The sequence below is a fragment of the Callorhinus ursinus genome, unplaced genomic scaffold, assembly GCF_003265705.2.
Source record: "Callorhinus ursinus isolate GAN/ISIS: 27379988/994484 unplaced genomic scaffold, GSC_fseal_2.0 scaffold31, whole genome shotgun sequence".
NCBI classification, from domain to species: domain Eukaryota; kingdom Metazoa; phylum Chordata; class Mammalia; order Carnivora; family Otariidae; genus Callorhinus; species Callorhinus ursinus.
In genome coordinates, this window is record NW_027397093.1 from 16,566,498 (window position 1) to 16,589,044 (window position 22,547).

The 22,547-nt window shown below is 38.5% G+C and overlaps 2 protein-coding genes across 2 annotated transcripts in view; one reads left to right on the forward strand and one right to left on the reverse strand.

Moving 5' to 3' along the window:
• Positions 1–5,883, forward strand: part of ATOH7 (atonal bHLH transcription factor 7) — a 61,856-nt gene extending 55,973 nt beyond the window's left edge. The window contains exons 4-5 of the mRNA XM_073878924.1: positions 766–916; positions 5,754–5,883. The gene's annotated coding sequence lies outside the window, so the exon portion shown is untranslated. The remainder of the gene's footprint in view (positions 1–765; positions 917–5,753) is intronic.
• MYPN (myopalladin) overlaps positions 1–22,547 on the reverse strand; it is an 83,443-nt gene that overhangs the window by 43,403 nt on the left and 17,493 nt on the right. Inside the window, exons 3-6 of the mRNA XM_025850239.2 lie at positions 11,366–11,541; positions 8,716–8,767; positions 5,960–6,074; positions 4,756–4,827 (exon numbers count right to left, since the gene is read on the reverse strand). Coding sequence (XP_025706024.2) covers positions 4,756–4,827; positions 5,960–6,074; positions 8,716–8,767; positions 11,366–11,541 — 415 coding nt within the window. The remainder of the gene's footprint in view (positions 1–4,755; positions 4,828–5,959; positions 6,075–8,715; positions 8,768–11,365; positions 11,542–22,547) is intronic.

The window sequence follows — 22,547 nt, forward strand, 5'->3', positions numbered from 1 at the left end:
TGATAGTTGATATTGCTGAAAACTGCTTTTCTACAAAAGTCTCATGATAAGGAATTGACTCACACCAGGGTCCAAACCAATCACACCATTTGAACATAGTGCAGATGGTGCTATATTCAACAGAGGAGTAGGTCTCAGGCTGTTATTAATGACACACACACACACAATGTCTATGGACCTGATCATAATCATCTTGACTTCACTGAAAATGAATAAGATAAATGAAATAGTCCCCAACTAACAAAGATTTAATTAGTCTTAACGAGGAATTATGGATTTGGACTAAAGTTACTAAGCTGAGGACAACCTCCTGAGGTAAAGAGTATCCAAAGAACAAATCTGTCTTGTGTGTCATCACCATACTGATAATCTCGGAAGACATTCTTTGTAGGGTGACTTGACAGCACAGAGCCTCAAGAAGCATTTCTTCCATAGCCATTTGATATGGGATTTTTTTCTCTATTGCTCCTAAAGATACTCTGAAGCCACAAAGCAATGAAAGCAATAATTCTTTATTTAGCTGAAAGGGCAGTTATTCACCACAGAATAAATATTACTATGTGCCTGCTTTATGTCAAGCACTGTCCCAGGTGCTTTAAATGTGAGTTGAAAGGACATAGTTTGTGCTCAGATTTATACCCACAAATATAGGGATAACCTTCAGAAAGGACCTCTCCCTTATTGGTTAAAAGATGTCAACTTTAAGATTCATACTGTCATTTTATTCCTTTTTTTTTTTTAAGATTTTATTTATTTATTTGACAGAGAGAGAGCGAGCACAAGCATGGGGAGCAGCAGAGGGAGAGGGAGAAGCAGACTCCCCACCGAGCAGGGAGCCTGATACGGGACTCGATCCCAGGACCCTGGGATCATGACCTGAGCCGAAGGCAGATGCTTAACTGACTGAGCCCCCCAGGTACCCCATTTTATTCCTTTTTTTAATCCAGTTGATGTTTGTGCACCTTGGGAGAGAGCGGCTGCAAGTGAAGGTGTATAGTGCTTTAGGCTGGAGTTGGATCAAAGGAGTCTTTATGGATAAAGAACTGTTTCACGGAGGACCTTTTTACCCCTTGGTGGGCACAGGTGCCCAGAGCAACAGTTGAGCCAGAAGAGTTTCTGGCATTGTTGGGCTGGGAAGGGGGGCCCATGTAAGCTTTAGAAGTCTGGATCCAGCCACTGGCCCAGTTATTTAGGGTTTTCCTGCTTCTGCTGTTATATAATGAGGTGCTCTTCAAATTCTCACTTCCCCTGCCCCCTTGCACTCTTCAAATTACTGCTGAAGCAGCTGGAGCCAGGGCTGCTGCAGCCTTGAAAGCCAGCCAGGGCAGCTGCTGCTGGAGTGGGAGCACCCATAGCAGTAAGATTCTAATCTAATTTGATCATCCACCTCCCTTCGCACTCAAGAAGTGTGAGCGCTATTTTCTTCCTCATAAATAGAATGAAAGTGCTTTTGATACTGTATAGAAGATGGAGGTTGGTCTATCTCCATAAAATACTTTAAAATATAGGTATTACCTAGAAGTAGAGCAGTGAACTAGATATGGTAGCTCTTCTCTTAAGCTATCAGGTTTTGCTGGGCAACCCTCCTTTTCATTCTAACCTTTAAAAAGAAGATAATGTTAGTACTTCCCTATCACCAAGGAGTTAAATAAAACTCTGCTCTCTAATTTTTGCTTAGAAAAATGGCTTCTTGCCATTACTGGCAAAGAAATGCTTAGTTGGGCAGTATAGAAAGTGAGTCACAGGGATTGGAATGCCAGAAGTCCCTAAAGAAGTAAATAAAGCAGGAATAACCCAAACAAACATATGAATATGATCAGTTATCATGCCTCATGCCATGTGATTACCATCATCAGTGGCCCTGACTCAGAAATTTTCTGACACTGGCCATGACTATGACCTCCATTCTGCCCTCACTGGTGGAAACTAATACAAGCACACCGTTGCTGATAAGTCTCTCTGGAATGTGAGCCACAGCCTATCCCATCCCTGTGCCCTACGTCTGAACAATCCTGAGCCCATTTATGGAGGCAAAGGCACATTTCCTGAGGGCTGAGAAAGCCTGTTCAGAGTTTGGGTCTTTGTACTAAGGACTGTTTCCCCACCACGTACCTAATGTTTTTGGAGATTTATCTAAGTCCCTGACTTAGGATGGTTCAGCTTATGATTTTTCAACTTTATGATGGCACCCAAGTGATACACATTCAGTAGAAACTGTATTTCAAATTTTGAAGTTTTGATCTTTTCCTGGCCTAGCGATCCGTGGTATGATCCTCTCTTGTAATGATAGACGGGAGCAGTGAATCACAGCTTCCCGTCATCCACGCCATCACAAAGGCAAACAACCAATACCCTGACAACCATTCTGTACCCATCCAATCTTTCTGTTTTTCACTTTCAGTACAGTATTCAACAAATTCTATGAGATATTCAACACTTTACTATAAAATAGGCTTTCTGTTAGATGATTTTGCCCAATTGTAGGCTACCGTAAGTGTTCTGAGCATGTTTAAGGTAGGCTAGGCAAAGCTAGGTGTACTAAATGCATTTGGATCTATGATATTTTCAAGTTACAAAGGGTTGACCAGGATGTAACTAGTGATTAATTCATTTTTCCATTTTTATTTGTCAAGGCAAATATGAATCTGCCCATTAGAGTATCTAATTGCAAGGAGGTATCAGAATCACCATACAAAAGCAGCTAAACCTGTTCTTTTAACCAGTCCATGAAAATTAAATGTAAAGAGTAAGTGCTAAAGTCCTATTGGATTTATTGGAATAATAAAAACTGCTTTGGGCCTACTGTTTCCTTCATAGACTTCTATCTAGATATTAGAGATAGCCTTCAAGGTGCTTGGAAGAGACAGAAAAGCAAACAGCTTTATTAGTGCGCTAAATGTTGTACCAAGGTATCCACTAGGTGATTCAGATGCAGGAAAGAGAGAACACCTGGTAAGATTTGAAAGTGAGCAGGAGACAAAGACACCTGTCTGGTGTCTGGCTGAGCAGGTGGTGGTGAGGAAGAGGAGAGAGGACCCTTCAGCTGGGACTGGGTATAAATTATTCTGTGGTTTAGTTTCTTTTGAAGAGTCAGCACTGTCTCTAGGGTGTGACAAAAGGGCATGAAAAATTAAAATGTCCTGATTCGGGGCGCCTGGGTGGCTCATTCGGTTAAGCGTCTGCCTTCAGCTTGGGTCATGATCTCAGGGTCCTGGGATTGGGCCAGCGTTGGGCTCCCTGCTCAGCAGGGAGTCTGCATCTCTCTCCCCCCTTACCCCTCCCCCATTCATGCTCTCTTTCTTGCTCTCTCTCGAATAAATAAATAAGATCTTTAAAAAAAAATGTCCTGATTCTGTGGCACTTAAGCTCTGTTTTAAGACTAGGTGACTTAGTAGTGAAAAAAGAGACAATTAGAGGTAGCTAATTGAGTTGCCCACAGCAACCACCAAGCTGAATGCAAACAGGCTCATTAAGCCACAGTTTCTAACCAACCAATGGGCTACTTACTACCTGGGATAGTTCCAAGATAACCATAAAAGGGAAAAGTCCATACATCTGCATAAAGGCCTCACTCCACCCTATAACTCTAGACCCTCACCACTGCCTCGTAGACTGTCTCTTCTTTGCTATCTGGCCTGCTGCTTCTTTGCAGTGTAGTCAACTACTGTCCATCTCCTTTGTTCTGCTTTAGGTGAATTTGTTTTACCACCCACACCCACTGGCCCCCACCCAGTCAGGACACCCCACAGGAGGCTGTCATTCTATGCATTACAGGATGTTTAGCTGCATCTCTGGATGCCAACAGCACAATCTTCCAGTTGTGACAACCAACAATATCTACAAACATTGCAAATGTCTCTTGGTGGGTGGGGGCAAAGTTAACTCTGATTGAGAACCACCGCTCTAACCTAAAGCATACCTCTGACAGGACAAAATCTCTTTGGGCCCAAGTTTGGCATTCATATAAACAATAAGCTATAAATCCAGGTATAGATTTCATCCACGTGGTCTTCATAATACCCAAAAAAAAAATGTGACTCAATTTTCACCTTTAAATTTGTTGTCTTGGGCAACGCATAAACAACGTATGTTATATAAAGAAAGGAATAATAGACTGGGAATTGGGAGAGCTTGTTTCTAGTCCTGATACTGCCACTAACTCATTTTGTGACCTTGGATAAACTGCTTCATGTCCTTGGACCTCCCTTGTGTTTTCATTTGTAAATGAAAGTGCTTGAGTAAATTTTCCAGCTCTGAATACAAAGACTCTGAGTCTCAGAATTTGACGCCACCGCAATAGCTGATACTGTGGAATAGAAAAAGAAAGTTCTTTATCCTAGAGCGTTCCTTTATGTTAAGCCTCCTAAGATCATTTAACTCCATCTCCTTGAACACAAGAGACATGTGCCTGCAACGTGATTCTTCTGAAAGTCCGGAGAAACCTTTGGAGTAGAGAGTGGCTAGAAACTTATCACCTGACCCCTAGGTGTGGCTACCCCATTTAACAGCAATAAGATGGCTGTGTAGACATCAATGTGGTGAGTGGGGAAGACATTCCTTTTATTATGCAAACTATTATTAGAAATCTGGGACTTGAAATGACGTGGAAGCAACTACCAAAAACCCCAAACCTTATACAGTACTTATAAAAAACTAAAATCCTGAGCTAAATCGGTAAATCTTGGATCCTACAGTTTTGTGTGGGTACTGTGGTATGTTTAAAGCCATGACAGAAAGAAGTAATATTTTGATTACCTTTGTAAACACAGGAGCTGCAATGATAGGTTTTCCATCCAATCCTTGCAGATAGTTGGTAGGACTCTGACACTATTAGAAGGGAACAAACAATAGATTCATTGTCACTATGATTACTACCTAGATGATAGATAAATAGAACAAATCTACAGAATTTGGTATATGCTATTAATCTAAAACCAAAAAACTGACATTTTCTAAGTCTATGAATCACAGACTTCAAATTTGATACTGAATTGATTGTATTTCTTTCTAGTCATGGTGGTTGTAAATAAGTGCTGTCCATCCCCACAGCCTCAACATAGAGAGAGCTCTATTGGTTGTAATTAACCCTAAACCCCTGAGGAAGTTCCATAAAACCCGAGTCTCCACAGATCACAGCTTGAAAACTACTGGATTAGAACTAAAATGTGACCCCTCCGCATTACTAAATGGATTAAATAAGAAACTCTGTTTAAATTTTTTTTAAGTTGTAGATCAATATCTTTACTTATACATAAATAAATATATTAATAACATATTAAAATACATTTAGATTCGTATGATTTCATATTTTTAAAATATTATATATATTCATATACATGCATAGAAAATGCCTGGAATTATCTGCTAGCAACTATTAATAAGAGGTACCTCTGAGGAGTTGGGGCATGGGAGTAGTACCTTGACCAAGGTTTTTAGTGAATATACTTCTGTATCTTTTGAATGTTTTTACAATAAGCATGCATTATAATCATCATCATTATCATGATCATCATCATTAACTTGAAGGATGAGAGCATTTAATGCTTTCTAAAAAAATCATTTCATGGTTGTTGTATCTTAGAAAGTAGAATTATTTGTAGCTCCACGAAACTGAGTTTCATGATATAATAGAGTGTCCTGCCTGGGCCACTGTGAGAGCTGACAGCTCTTTGTATCCCTAATCAATACCCTTCATTAAACTGGAATATCAAGACTAATTAGTAAAGAGTTTCTTTTCCTTTGAAATTTGCCAGGAAGGTAGAGAATATGTTCCCGAAACAATAAGAAACGCTGATATCCTACCTCAGAAGTACAAAGCCATTATCATGACCATGGAAGTGTGCTGCCCAAAGTCATGAAGTTGCAACAGAGAATACAATCATGCCATACAAGATGGCCATGGTCACGGTGCCTGCCCACCACAGTCCATGGCACCTGTGTTTGACTTAGACTCTTGTACCTGTTGGATGGTTGACACCCTGGGCTGGGCCACCACATGCTGGGCTTGGGGTGCTGCTGAAGGAATGGTTGCAGAAGTAGTGGGAGTAGATGACACCTCTTTTGGCTTCTGGATTCTGAGAAATGATTAAAATGCAGATTTTAAAACAGACCTATCATTGTTTTTGAAAATTCTTTCAGAAAAGCTAGTAATGTCATCACTTCTTACAAGTTAGATGTAATAAAAATTTTTGTCCAACAATATTCCACAAATGCTTAACTTCTTTAAACACACTTTTAAAAAAAGATTTTATTTGTTTATTTGAGAGAGAAGGAGAGAGAGAGTGCACAGGGAGGGTGAGAGGGAGAAGCAGACTTCCCGCTGAGCAAAGAGTTGGATGCGGGACTCAATCCCAGGAGGCTGAGATCATGACCTGAGCCAAAGGCAGACGCTTAACGACTGAGCCACCCAGGTGCCCCTCTTTACCATACACTTTGATAGGCAATGTCAACAGGAAGATGATAAGATGCCACTACTGTCCTTGAGTTAGTTGCTTTCAGCTGAGGACTCAAGAATATTCATAACTAACTGAGATTCAAGACAAGTGCAGAAGATAATTTTTTGACATTTTTGTTGTTGTTGTAATTTCCTCTGTATTTTCCCTCCCCCTTTCATTCCAAGCAAAAGGCCAGGCTTTATAAACGTTTGCTTCTGAGATTTTGGCATGGCATAAAGCAGAAATACCTTAGTCAACAAGCTCAAGTTTACACAAATTAAATTAAATTAAAAAGCTTATTTGAAGGGCAAGAGAGCCAAGAAGTATTCACAAGAAGACTGTGGAAGGGAGATTATTTTAGTTTTGTTGTGGAGAAGAGAGAGGTCTGAGGATCTTGTCAGAGAACCTGACAAGAGGGAGAACCAGAGTTCAGAGGGGATGGCAACCCCTCTAGTTAAAAGGCTCCTAGTCTTACTAAAGGTGTCAGTACCCACGCATGTCAGGAAGCAACAAAGCGCTGGACTTGAAGGGACCTTGAGGTCTGGGAGATAGGACTCCCTCCCATATCCTATAGGGATAGATGACTGATGACAAGATGGGCTTCCTTTTTGTTCAGTTGTTACCTCCCTTTGCCTCAGCTTCTTTATCTTTAAAATGGGGAAATAATAATTCTTACTTCCTAGGGTTTTTGTAAGTGTTAAATAAGGTAATTCATGTAAGATGCTTATAGCAGTGTTTAATATCAAACACGATGTTTGTGTCTGTCTGTATCTATCATCTTTGCACAGCCATGGAGGGGGAAAAGGGATGCGCAATAATGAGTGATTGAGTTTTTTCCCAGCCGAGAAGGATGGCATCTCAGAAGCAGAATTATGTAGTGATGCAGAGGCTATCAGTGTCCCCAAAGCATCCATTTTCTTCTTCTACAATAATAGAATTCCTGATTTCTTTACATGGCTATTCCAAATAAAGATTGCATTTCCTGGCCTTCATTAAGCTAGGTGTGGCCATACTAGTACTCTCTGGTCATGGGATATGAAGGATAGTGATGTATGTTGATCTAAGAGAAATGACCTTCAAAGGGGGTGGGGAATGCCCTTTATTCCTTGCAATCTGCGACTAAGATGAGGCTATGCCTTAAAATGAGTTGAAGCTGGAAGCCCACTGGAACCCAGTGAGATGTAGAGCCATTCTACCAGCCAAATCCATATGTTTATGTAAATGGGAAATAAATACCTGTCTTATTTAAGTTACTGTCATTTGGGGTGTCTATTGCACAGAACTGAAGCTAAATCCTAACTACCAAAAGTAGATTTAAAGAAAATAATCAACTGAGATATTTCATGCTTATTTAAGTTTGTATATCATATCTTGCTTATTCAAGTTTGTATATTCCAAATGTTGCTGTTTGTTTCAGGTAATCTTAGGGAATGGAATTTGCATCTGTTTCAGGTCCCATGCCTTCTGTCCACAGCTTCCCCTGCCTGAAAATGCTTTTTCCTTCCTTGTTTGGGGGTGCCCACCTACTCTTCTTTTAAGACTCAGCTCAAGGTCACCAACTCTGCAAAGCCTTTCCTGATCTCTCATTCCCTCCCCCACCAATTAAGAGACGTTTGTGCCAAGTCTGATACACCCTGCGCATGGTTACATCATAGCCTATTACACTTTATTACTCTTACTGTCTATATGCTTGGTATACATCTCTTGCTATATTTGCTATGTATTTTCCTCTGGTAGACTGTGAGCCTCTCAAAGGTAGGAAGCATCTGATTTTTCTTATTAACCACCGTGTCTAATGAAGTGCCTGGTGTCCAGTAGATAAGCTGATGGTTGGGGAAAGTAAAGAATGGATGGATGTAACTTTGTTCAGTACTCAGTGTAATTGTTTAACAAAAAGGTTATGACTTACTCAGATTACTCACATATATAATTTAGGGTAATCAGGTTTTGTGTCCTTATGAATACTATTATTTAGTCACAAAACATGAATTTTTTTTTGGAGCACTGGGCCATTTGCTTTTTACTCTGTAGATATAAGTATGATATAGTATGATGATATAAGTGATGATAGGTGATACCTCATTTTTAAAATATTGGGAATATTAAAATTCTTCTTCTAGGCAAGACTTAAAACAAAAGAAGTAGAGTTCTCCAATTCCACTCAATATTTATTTTTTGAGGTCATATTCTGGAGCCACACTTTTCAAGTTCTACTAAACCAATTAGCAGCTTTCTCAGGCTCTGAGGTTGCTAAAGCCATAGGATAGAAAATTAGAATTACCGATTCATCTCTTCCTTGTTAGGGTCCCCTTCTGAGTCAGAAGAAGAAACCCCTGGAAAAGTAAAAACAAGACATGAAATCTTTAAGATGATAATTTCTTAAACTAGTTCCTAGGCATTTGAAGGCCTATAGAACTTCAGACCTAGATACGAACTCAGTGATTTCCTACACTATAACACCCAGTTTTACAGATGAGAAACAGACCCTAAGTATTTGAAGGGCTTTTTCAAGGTCACATGGCCAGTTAGTGACAGAGTTCAAATTAACCGGCCTAAATGCCAAATGTTCTTGTATATAAAACACCTGCTGATGCCTCTAACAGAGCAGTTTTTGCAGATATTTTATGTTGTCCATAAATCCTCTTGCTCTTGGCCTACACAGATTAAATAAAAGGAGGGATTACATTGGATTTTAAACATTGTAGGTGTAGGTGGATGCTCTTCCGCCCAACCCTAATATTAACAAGTCATATTTCATCTTGGGAGTGTTGGTGTTTGAAGCTCTGTTGCCACAAATTAAAAAAATTGGCAATCCAGTCTCAGCACTGCTAGCAAAGCTTTGATCTCAGATTTACTTCTCAAGATAGTGAATTCCAGGAAGACATAACTGAGCTAAATCTGGAGGTATTTATTGTACTCCAGAAATCTGAGGATAAAAACATACAACACACTTCTATCATGCATTATTCATTATTATCATTATTCATGCATCTATTCAATAAATGTTTATCAAATATTCCCTACATATTTGGTACTACATAAGGTATTAAAGATACAAAAAAGAATGAGACAGTCCTGCTTTATAATCTAGTTGGTGAAAGAGCATTTATACTAAAATAATACAATATTTAAGTGCTAAAACCAAAGCATACACAAGGTATCATAGATGATAAAAGTGCTAAAGAAGAGTCCTCAGAAAAAACTCAGAGACGAGATAAAATGGAACAAAAAACTTAGGTAGATATATAAGGAACACAAATTGATTTCTTCCCTAAAATTAGTCATATAAGTTTGGTGCTGATGTAAATGCCTGTCCAATGCTCCCAAGTGGTCTACCTTTGACTCCATGAGGTATATTCTCAGGAGCCAGGGTGACCCCATTAAAAGCTAAGTCAGCTTATATCACATTTCTGCTCAGAATCCTCTACAGCTTCCCATCTCCCTCAGAGTAAAAGCCAGAGTCCTTACAATGACCTACAAAGACCAAACGATCTGTTCACCTGCCTCCTCCCACCTCTACCCCATCTTGAACTTCTGACTTCATGTATTATTTTTTTCCTTGTTTCCTTCCTCCAGGCCACATTGGTTCATCTCTATACCTAAACACAGGCTCACTCTCACCTCAGGGTCAGGGTACTACTGATTTCTCCACCTAGAGTGGTTTTCCCTTGAGTATCGTTGTGGCTCACTCCCTCCCTTCCTCCAGGTCTTCACTCATATGTCACCTGATTAGTGAGGTCTTCCCTGACCACCACATCTGTAGAACTACAGCCCCCCTCCCCCCACCCACACACCCATGCATGTGCACATTCACACAAATATACATATGTGTACTTCCTATCCCTTTTGCTTGCTTTCTATTTCTTCTGTAGTGTTATATATACTGTGAGATACAGAAAATACATATATTGGTCTCTGCCCCCAGTTCCCAGCACAGAACTGCTAAAACTTGTAATTTCCTAAGTCATGAGCATATCTTGTTCTAGTATTTGTCTTTGAACCACACAGGGCTCCTAAAACTCTTATAAATTCTTAAATGATAAGAGCACAGGAGCATCTTTTGTTCTAATGAGGTGACTCTGGATGACTCCTAAATGGGGGCTGGTCACCAGAAAGACCAAGCCATGATTAGAAGCTCGGAATTTTCAGCCCTACCTACCATCCTCCTGAGAAGGAAGACGGGTAGGAAATGGAGATAATAATTGATCATGCTTACATGGGGAAGCTTCCATAAAATTCCAGTAGCATGGAGAGCTTCTAAGTTGGCAAATGCATCCACACTGGGAGAGTGACACACCCCAACTCTACAGGTATAGAAGCTCTTGCACTCTGGACCTTCTCAGACCTCACCTTATGCATCTCTTCCTATGGCTATTCATTTGTATCATTTATCACATCCTTTAATAATCTGGTGAATGTAAGTAAGTCCTTCCCTGAGTTCTGTGAGCCACTCTAGCAAATTAATTGAAGCCAAGGAGGGGGTTGTGGAAACCTCCAATTTGTAACCAAGTGAGACAGAAGCTGTGGGTAACCTGGGGGGCCTAATACTTGTGATTGGCATCTGAAGTAAGGCAGGAACAATCTTGTAGAACTAAGCCTTTAACCTGTTGGATGTGACACTATATCCAGGTAATTGGTGTTAGAACTGAGTTAAATTGTAAACCCCACACACCACACACAGGTTAGAATTGGTGATCAGAACCATTTCATATACTTATCATATTACATATTTTATTTATTTATCTCATTTATTTTTGGTCTCTCTCATTACAGTGTAAATTCCATCTGTCCATGAACCTTTGTCTATTTGGTTCATTACTATTGTCTCCACTGCCTAGAAGAGTGTGTGGTACAGTAGGCACTCGATAAATATTTATTATAAATATATGTCTTACCAGCAAGGGCCATGTTCTAAGAATATTTTGTTTTACCTTCTATATAAATCTCAGCAGAGGTTGAATCTGTCCCATAGATGTTAGAAGCAAAGCAGGAATAGCGTCCTGTGTCTTCTTCAAAGGCTTCAGCAATGGTCAGTGAGTGCAGATTTCCTGCCTGGACGATTTGAATGTCTGGGGAATTTTCAAGCTCCTTGCCTTCACAGTACCATCTGCAAAGAAAGGAATATTGCACATGACTGAAGTGTGAAAATTAATTACATAGATGCTCCAGATGTTCCCTAAGAACAAAACTGTGACAACTTAGAATCAGGACAGTAAATGGTATAATTTGATTGTAACAATGAGAAGATTTGGCAGAATTCAAATATAGTGTCAGTATTGACACTTTATTCAAGAAATTGGGAAATGGCCTCTACCGAGAATGAAACAACTGAGTGGGGCGCCTGGGTGGCTCAGTTGGTTAAACGCCCGACTCTTGGTTTTGGCTCAGGTCATGATCTCAGGGTGGTGCGATCAAACCCTGAGTTGGGCTCCGTGCTCAACAGGAAGTCTGCTCCTTCCCCTGCTCTTGCACTCTCTCTCTTTCTCTAAAATAAATAAAATCTTAAGAAAAAAATGATACAACTGAGAGAAGATGGATGAGAAAGCAAATACAGCCAACCACAAGGAGCAGGGTCTTTGAGGAGGAACTTGGCTTCTCCTAAAAAGACATAGCTTTCCATACTATGTATTAAGTAAGTGCTCCTTTGCTTATTTGGAGAGAAGGGATATTAAAAGTTCATGAGGTTGAGTGCACTCATTCTCTACTATGAAATTACATCTGACCTAGCTAAATGAAAATTATTTTGTTGGGTTACTTGAGTCATCAGAGTAAGGAGGATGGGTCATATTGTTCAGTAGTGGCCCAACTTTGGCAAATAACCTAAGTTAACTATGTTTCCATAGATTACGGTATTTCATTTTGATTCTATATCCTTGAAGCTAGAAATTTTTATTATAGTTTTTTGGCCAAAAATTTACATAAAATAATACATACAATAATGTTTAGGGGTGCCTGGGTGGCCCAGTTGGTCAAGTATCTGACTCTTCATTTTGGCTCAGGCCATGGTCTCAGGGTTGTGAGATCAAGCCCTGCAACAGGCTCCATGCTCAGCTGGGAGTCTGTTGGAGATTCTCTCTCCCCATCCCTCTCTTGCTGCCCCTCCCTGCTGCTTGTGCACATGCCCTCTCTCTCTTTCAAATAAATAAATAAATCTTAAAAAAAATGTTTAAAATGTGGAGGTGCATAAGAGAAAAAGACATCAAAACTACACAGAAATACAATTTCTCATGTTACACGTTAGCAAAACTCTAAAAGTTTGATGAGTGTCATCCACTGTTAGTAGGAATGCAAAATGGTGCAACTCCTATGAAAGGAATATGGCAATATCTGCCAAAATTTCAGATGCGTTTATCTTTGGACCCAACAATCCCACTTGCGGGAATCTCTCACACAGATACACTTGCATGCATACAAAATGACAAATGTACACATTACTCATTTAAATAGTGAAAGATTGGAAACAACTTGAGTGTCCATCACTAGGGGTCTTATGAAATAAACTATGGGACAGTCACATAATGGAACACTACGCAACTGTGAAAAGAGATTGGGAAAGATCACTTGGAAAGAACTCCAAGATACATAGTTAAAATTTTAACAGGAAGGTACAGGATAGTGAACATGGAGTGTTGTGTAAAAAAATGTGGGTTTTTATGGCTTGAATTATCTTTCCCCAAAAGATATGTTGAAGTCCTAAACACCAGGACTTGGGAATATGACCTTATTTGGAAATAGGGTCTTTGCAGACATAATCAAGTTACAGTGAAATTACTAGGATGGGTCCTAATCAAGCATGCATGGGGTTCTTTAAGAAGAGGAAAACTCTATGTGAGGACAGAGACACACAGAGAGAATGGCATGTGATGGCAGAGGCAGGGATTGGAGTGAGGCTGCTGCAAGCCAAGGAGTGCCAGAGAATGACAACCACCACCATGAGCTAGAAGAGACAAGAAAGGAGCTGCCCAGAGTCTCAGAGAGAGCATAGCCCTGGTGACACTTTGGTTTTGGACTTCTAACCTCCAAAACTAAGAGTTTATTTTTACCCAGTTTGTGGCACCTTGTTACAATAGCCCAAGGAAACTAATACAGGGGGCAAAAAATAAGGTATAGTCATGTTTGCATTTGCATAAAGAAAACTGGAAAGACGGAAATGAAAATCAAAAGTGGCTCCCTACTGGGAAGGAGGGAAAATAAGGTGGATGAAGACAGATAGGAGTGAGATATCTCAGCCTATCCCTTTTTGTATTGTTTTCATTTCTTGAAATAATAATCATTTATCAACATCATAATAAAAAGTGATTAGGTGGGGAGGTGTTACCACTATTCAATCTCAGAAATTAAGGAGTCCTGACAGTTGCTAATCTTTACCGTAATTTCAGATCTAACCATTCGGTGTTTTAATCCCTCCCTCCCACTATTGATAAAGCAAGATTCCAAAGCACATTCACCCATTTAACAACTTCTCAACAGTGAAGATTTTCTCTACTTTTGCATAAATTTGTCATATTTACCCCAACATTCAAGTCTCTGCTCATGTTTTTCTATCTGAGATTCTCTTCCTCTGCCTTTCAGCTGCTGCAAGGTTAACTCATCCATCAGTTTGGCTCAGATATCACCTCCTATACAAAAAACCTTTACCATGAATTTTCAATGATTGTTACTTTTTTCTAACTTTACTTTTTTTTTTTTAAACCTGTACTATGTCATGCAAGGCCTGATGATGCACTGTCTTTATTATTCTCGATTTGGGGGATTTGTCTTCTCCCACCAATTTCACCAGATTGTAAATTCTTTGAAGGTAGGAAACTGCTTCATATGCTCTTGCAAGCCGGCACAGCGCCTTGCACAGTTCTCTGTATGTTCTCTCCTTTGGCCATCTTATCCCATCCCATAATTTCAATTATCACCTCTATTTGGGATTACATCCAAATCTGTCTTTCCAGCCCTGACTTCTGGATACCTTCTCCTGCCACTCTCTCTTCACTATGTTCCAACCACATTGGTCTTTTTTCTACTCTGTGAACACATTAAACTCTTCTCCTTGTTAGGATTTTTGTTCTTCCTGAAATCCTCTTCCCCAGATCTTTACAAAGACAGGTCCTTCTCAGCAGTCAGGCAGACCTCAGCTCAAATGTCACATCTTCGGAGAGGACTTCCCCGACCCTCTTCCTAACATAGCACCCTTATCCTCAGACACGCTATCATACTACCCTCTTTTGTTATCTTCATAGTACTTGTTATCTGAAATCAGTTCACTTTGCTATTTTTTTGTGTCCCCCCCCTCCGCCACCACCACTGGATTGTAAAGTGTCCATGACAGGACCTTATTAGTTTTATTCACCAGTGTAATCCCAACACCTACAACAGTGCCCTGACACATGGTAGATACTCAGAAAATATGTGTTGGATTTGTTGAAAGACCAAATGATAGAAAGAATTGACAGTTAATATTTTGTAAGAATTTTGTTATTAGATTCATCAAATCCTGTGCCAGTTTTTGATCTGTTGTGACAGTGCTATATGTAACTGCTGAAATGGGTTAATAAATCTCCAAGGCATAAATCTCAATAAGACCCCACGGAGCTTACGGGGCACCTTGGTGGCTCAGTCGGTTAAGCGTCTGCCTTCGTCTCAGGTCATGATCCCAGGGTCCTAGGATCGAGTCCGGCATCAGGTTCCCTCTGCCCCCCCCCCCCGCTCCTGCTCTTGCTTGCTCTCTCTCTCTCAAATGAATAAATAAAAAAAAATCTTTAAATAACATTGTGATATGATTATATTGAAGCAGTGAAGAAATAGAGGTGTGGGTTGAATCAAGGGGTGCTGAACCCCCATCTTCTGGAACAAAAAGTCAATGGGAAATAGTTAACATCAATGTGCCAAGCAATAGTGGTACAAGTATATTACAGCAGTTCTCAAAGTATAGTTCACTTTCTATGAAGACAAAGCTATTTTTATATAATATTAAAATATTATTTGCCTTTTCACTGTGTTGATATTTACACTGACGGTGCAAAAGCCACAGTGGGTAAAACTGTTGGTGCTTTAGCAGCACAAAAAAAAAAAGGCACTGCCAAAAATTGCCTTGTGGCCATTGTGTTCCTCACCTCCACACTCACAGTTAAAAAAAATTTCAGTATCATTTAAAAATGTCCTCAGTGAAGCAGTACAAATCATTACTTTTATTAAATCTCAACCTTGAGTCCATATCTTGTTAACATTCTGGGTGGTGAAATGGGAAGTAACACAAAGCATTTCTACAGGATATGGAAGAGCATTTGTGTGATTTTTTTGAGTTGAACTAAGCATTAAATGCATGGAACAACATTTGAACTTGAAAGAGCAACTGACAAATTATGGTTATTCATACTTGGGGGTCTGGCAGACGTTTTCTCACAAATGAATGAAATAAGCCTGTTGTTTCAAGTAAAAATAACTGATACCTTTGTTGCCAATGAAAAAAATGGAGCTTTCAAGGAAAAATTAAAGTTTGGAAAACTTGTATCCCCCACTGTGAATTTAGAGCTTCCCAATACTTAAAGACTTTTTGATAAAATCAAATGATGATATTAACACATGTGCTTTTTTTAAATATTAAATAATAAAATGTGTCAACATTTGGAAAATCTGCATTACTCATTTTCCAAATTACCAATGCATGATATTATCCATTTAAAGTTCAAGATGGACAAAGGGTTTTAGTATAGCAGAGTACAAAAGTTCATTGATATGGTTTCAGGTTTCACATTGCAACTAACCTTTAAAAAAACCACTGCTAGCTGAATTTTGATGTAGTACCAAACAGGAATAGCCACATTACCTGAAAAAGCTATTGAAATATTCTTCCTGTTTCCAGTTACATATCTGTATAAGGCCAGATTTTAAAAATTTACTTCAACCCAAACAACATATTACAACAAACTGAATGCAGAAACAAATATGAGACTCTAGCTGTCTTCCATTCAGCCAGACATTAAAGAGATTTGCAAGAAATGTAAAAGATTGCCACTCTTCTCACTAAATTATTTTTTTTGGAAAATACAGTTATTTTTCATAAAACTATTTATATTAGCATGTACATTATTGTTATTTAAGAATGAATAAGAAATGCCTATTTAAAACATTTCTCAGTTTTCATTTCAAATATGATAACTATAGATGTAACTCACATAGACAAAATCTCTTTTGGGCCTCAGTAACTTTTAAGACTTGTAAAAGGGTCCTGAGAACAAAAAGTATGAGAACTACTGGAGTATGATTCGGACATCTACAGGTAAATAGATAGGAAACTGCAAAAAGACTTGAAATTGGTCTGTTCTTTAATGTTATTTGACTTTTTAAGCACTGTACCTGTATTAATTTGATAAAGCAAATAGAAATAACTATTTCAAAACAAATAAACAAATACCTTCCCTTATGTAAACATTATAAGGTTACCTCATTTCTTTAGTTAATGTTTTTCTTCCTTACCAAAATGAGAGTGGAAACATCTAGAGCAATTGGACAGCCAGAAGGCGATAAGTGGAATGGTTCAAATGCCCAAACTCTCTGTCAGAAGCGTTTTTGTCCTACTCGGATGGCAAGGATAGCTTCAGCCCGTCCCAAAGAACAATCAGTAACCATCACTCTGACTTTAACACCATGACCCACTCAGAAATAACGCACCCGTCAGGCTGCCTTCTCAAAAATGTATTAAACTTTATCCAGCTCCCCTGAAGACTTTTGAGGATAAGGAGAAAAACACACTCTCTTCAAACATCTATCCATGTTAGGGAATGCTTTCATAGAAATGCCCTGCCCAAGGTGCATGCCTTAGAACGCCAAAGCCTCATGACACAGAATGACAGTGGTGCCAGACGTGATTCATGGCTTAGCAGAAATGAGTCAGTGATCTGGGAAAATAAGGCAGGTCCAAATGAAAAAGAAGGACCTGGCTTTCGTGCACTAAGGATAGCTTGCCAGATCTGCTAATTTGGCTGGCTACCAAGCCTGGGAATGAAGGCACTTGAAGAGACACATTTTTCAGATTTAACTGGATTTTTGATTACTACTGTTAGGTTACTATTTTATCAAAAATGTGGCTTGGATAAATGTTATGACTCATTGCTTTAGCACATTAATGACTTCTAAATGTAATTTGAATGTGTTATTCTGACTCACCAGCAATAATGCTCATTAAAAGAATGATTACTCAGAGCATGTCTTTAGCCCTGCCCCAGCCCTTCCCATGTCCCTATCCCACCTCCTATTATTGCCTCTCCATGTTTGTTTCCTTTACTAACCTATCTATCACTTATAATTATACAGTGGTTTGTAGGTTTGTTTAATATTTCTGTCCCTTACTGAACAGTAAACACGACAGGGTGGAGATAATCATGTTTGTTTTATCACTTGTTTATCTGGTTCCTAGCACAGTGTATGGCACATCAGAACTGCTCCAAAAAATGTTTGCTGTATGGTTATTAAATGAATGAATTCAAATGAGGATTATCAGAGCCTCAAGCCTGTTTTGTTTTCAATTTTCAAGAAGGTTTGGGGGCTAAAAAAGAACTTTCCTTGAATTGCCTTTAACCAGCTTTGTCTAACAATGCCTGATCGCCTATGTGAAGGGTGTAGGGCCTAAAATAGACAAAAGTAGTATAGTCACTTCATGACATCCTTAGCCCTCTCCAAGCATCAGAGTGACTCTTCCCTGGGCAGAGTGCGTTGGACTCTGGAGGTTATGGGACAATAAGATAATAGTAGATATTTTTAACAAAACTCAAAGTTATGTTGGATTTTGCAACACAGTTCGGTGTTTTGTATGTCTTGTTTGCTACTGAGTTAACAAACTCCAGTGCTCATGACCAGTGGCTGTATTTCAGTCATGGGGCTGTTGGAGTACAAGGCACAGGATAGGACCATGCTTGAAATTTTATTGAAATTTACTGAGTTCTTCCAGGTGGAAACTTCTTGGTAACTTAAGAGAAACATAAATAAGCCCTTGGTTAATATCAAGATATCACGACCTAGCTAATTTTAATAATAAAAGCGAGGATTAATAAAGTGAAAATGAAAACAATTCCTAAAATAAATTTTTAAAGGAGTAAATTACTTTGGGTAGGGCTGACTGGAAACTTTTTATTGTCCTTTTCTAGAAATATTACCTTTCTTTTTCTCATAGTACTTATTACTAAATTACTACATAATTTAGTTATTTATTAGACTTGCTGTTTATCATCTATTTCCTTCACCTCAACGAGAATAGAATCTGGCAGGAAACTTTGCTTTATTTACTAATGAATTTCAAGTGCCTTGAATAGTTCTTGATGCATAGTGAGAGCTGAATGAATTTTTATTGAGTAAGTGAACAAATGAACATATTAAATTTTTTCATTTTGTTGATGCACTGTACTTGAATCTTTGCAATATTGTATATTTTATTTTTTTTAAAGATTTTATTTATTTATTCATGAGAGACAGAGAGAGAGAGAGGCAGAGGGAGCAGCAGGCTCCCCCGCTGAGCAGGGAGCCCGATGCGGGACTCGATCCCAGGACCCTGGGATCATGACCTGAGCCGAAGGCAGACGCTTAACCATCTGAGCCACCCAGGCGCCCAATATTGTATATTTTAAAGTATAATTTTTTCTTTTCTTCTGGTTTACTATGTTAATCTTTCTTTCAGAATAAATTCTTCATTTCATTCAGTTTGGAACCACTTTGATGGTGTTGATTTTGTTTATCCCAAGAAGTTAAGTTTGGCTTAACATTATAAAATCAATATTCTTTATCATACCAAAAGAATAAAGGGAAAATCATATAATGATCTCAACAGATGCAGAAAAATGTTTTATAAGATTCAACATCCACGCATGATTTTAAAAAATCTTAATCTTCCTAAACAAAACAAACATACAACAAAATCTTATGTAAGGGTGAAAAATGGAAAGTATTCCCTTTAAGATTATAAACAAGACTAGAATACCCACGGTCACCATTTCTTTTCAACATTGTACTGGAGGGCTTAGCCAGTTCAGTAAGTCAGGAAAATGAAATATAAGAAACAGGACTGGAAAGGAAGATCACCCCTCCAAAATCTATAGAAAATCTCTAGAATGTAGGAAGGCTGTTGGTTAGAAAAACAAATATACAGGTGGGTAGGAGGGTGGAGTAACTGGGTGCTGGGCATTACGGAGGGCACTTGATGTGATGAGCACTGGGTGTTATATGCAAATGATAAATTATTGAACACTATACCTGAAACTAATGATGTACTATATGTTGGCTAGTCGAATTTAAATTAAACAAAGAAAAAATATACAACAGTTGATTGCATTTCTCTACATAACAATCATAGAATGTAATTTTTTAAAAAGCTATCATTTATACAGTATGAAACTAAGATACTTATGGATAAATCTAGCCAAAGATTTGTAGGACTCAGAGAAAAAATCATTTAAGCTTATTATTCAGGTAATCTAAATAGGTAGATGGAGAAATATACTATGATCCTGAATATGAAACCTCAATATTTTATTTTAAAAAAGATTTATTTATTTTGAGAAATAGAGAGAGAGAGGGAATAGGTAGGGAGTAGGGGCAGAGGGAAAGGGAAAGAGAGACTCTCAGGGTGACTCCCTGCTGAGTGCAGAACCCAATGCGGGGTTCGATCTCGCAACCCTGAGATCATGACCTGAGCCGAAACCAAGAGTCAGAAGCACAACCGACAGAGCCAACCAGGTGCCCTGAAGCCTCAATATTTTAAAGATGTCAAATTCTTCCTAAATTGGTCTACAGATTTAATGCAATTCCCCAAATCTTAATAAATTAAAAAATTCTCATGGAATTTGACGAGATGATTCTAAAATTTATATCGTAGAGCAAAAGGCCAAGAAGGACTAAAATTCCTTAAAATGAAAAAGCTGGAAATAAGAATTATGAAAACTCTTTTGCAATGAGATAAATAAACCACAGGAAAGGAATAGAAAACCCCAAGCTAGATCCACGTTTATGGAATTTTGACTTATGATGGAGCTGGCATTATAGATCAGTTGTTATTGATGAATATACTTTTCAATAAACTGGAGCTGAAACAGTTGGTTATCCAATCTAAAGATAACTTACATGGATTTTTCTGCTTTACACCATACACAAAAATCAACTTTAAATGGATGAAAAACTTAAATGTGAAAGACAAAATTATAAAACTTTTAGAAGACAATATATAAGAATATTTTACTTTGAGGTTAGGAAAAAATTTTTAAGCTAGACACATTTTATAGAAACCCAAACTATAAAAAATGTTAAATAATTTTATATAAAGTTAAAAATATCTAATTATTAAAGATACCATAGAGAAAATAAGAAAGCAAGTCGAACCAGGAAAGGATATTTTCATAATATATATGTCAATATGTCATGTGTATCTTCATCATATTTTTTAAAGTCTTACAAATCAATAAGAAAAGAACAAACTGATAGAAAAATGAGTGGAAGATGTAAAGAGGCCCTTCATAGAAGTGAACCCTGAATGGTCCATAAACATATTTTAAAAAAATTCTCAGCTTCATCAATAACTACAGAAATGAAAATTAAAATCACAACAAGGTAACACTTCGTACCTATCCGATTGGCAAAAATTTAAAAGTCTGGTAATATCCATATTGGCAATGATGCAGAACAACCAGAACTCTGGTTGTTGGCGGGAATGCAAGTTGAAAGAATCCCTTTGGAAAAAATTGGTATTATTATGAAGTTGAATTTGTACAGACTCCATCAGCAATTGCATACCTAGACACACTCATGTACCAGGACAATATATTAGAATGTTTATAACAACATTGTTCATCTTAGGAAAAAACTAGAAACAACCCAAATGTACATCACAATACAATCCTCTAGCCTTACAGTGAAATGCTATATAGCGATGAAAATGAGTGAATCAGAGTTACGTGCAACAACATGGATATAGTTTTTGGAGGAAGAAATTCAAGCAGCAGAAGAATTTAAACATCATGATTCCACTTACATAAAAGTTTTAAAATAAGTAAATTTCACTAATATTATGTTTTTAAACTTTTTATTATGGAAACTGTCAAATATACACAAACTAGAGACACTGTATGATGAACCACCATGCACATACCCTTAGCTTCAACAAATTATCAACAAATGGCAAATGGATTTCTTTTCTATTCTCCACTTTTTCCCACCTTGAATTATTTTAAAGTAAGTCCAGGATTATGTGTCGTTTCACCTGTAAATACTTCCATACCAATATGGTTTAGGGACGTAAAAATCTGTTGTAAAACTATGAAGAAAAATTCTTGAGAAAAATTTAAAGAGAAAACACAAGATTTGAGCCAGTGGTTACTTCTGAGGGGGGAGGGAGGGATAGGATTAGGAAGACAGCAGTCTTAAAAATAATGGTAACGTGGGCACACAGATGTTTGTGCTATTATTCTTATCCCATGAACACACACACACACACACACACACACACACACACACACTTCAGGACCTATTCAAAATATACTTTAGAAAACAATTCAGACAATTCAGTCTGGCGATCTGTGTCCACTTTGGGAGTATGTATGAAGTCAAGAGACTGATTGAAGGAAGTTGGTAGGCAATGGCAGGAACTTCTATAGAAGCCCTTGGAGAGCTTGACTTACAGCCTCTGGAGTCTGTGGGGGTACAGAGGCTTATGCCCAATTCTTGCTGCAGAAACTTTTAAGGTGAAAGGATATTTGGTATTGCCCAAGAGGGAAGGACGAGAGGGAGGGCTTCAATGCCTAGATTTCCAAAGTTTATGGGGGGAAAGATGTGGGTTTTTCCCACGGACCAAGTGGACACCACAGAAACTAGCCTGGCGTTGCACCTCAAAGCAGAACTTGCCTCAAAGAACCACCTATGAGGGTGAGGTGACTCCAACAGAGAGAGTGTGAGGAGTGTACTGTTGGAGTAAGAACTGAGGAACAGGTACTAAAATGTTACCTGGAGATGGCAGCATCTGGGTCAAGGAACAAAGTGTGGGGAAGGTCTCTCCCACTGAGGAAGTCTCTGAAGAAACTGCAAAAATTCTCAGCACAGAGGCAAACAGCAGTTTGTTAAAACACTGATGTTTGGGCCTCACTT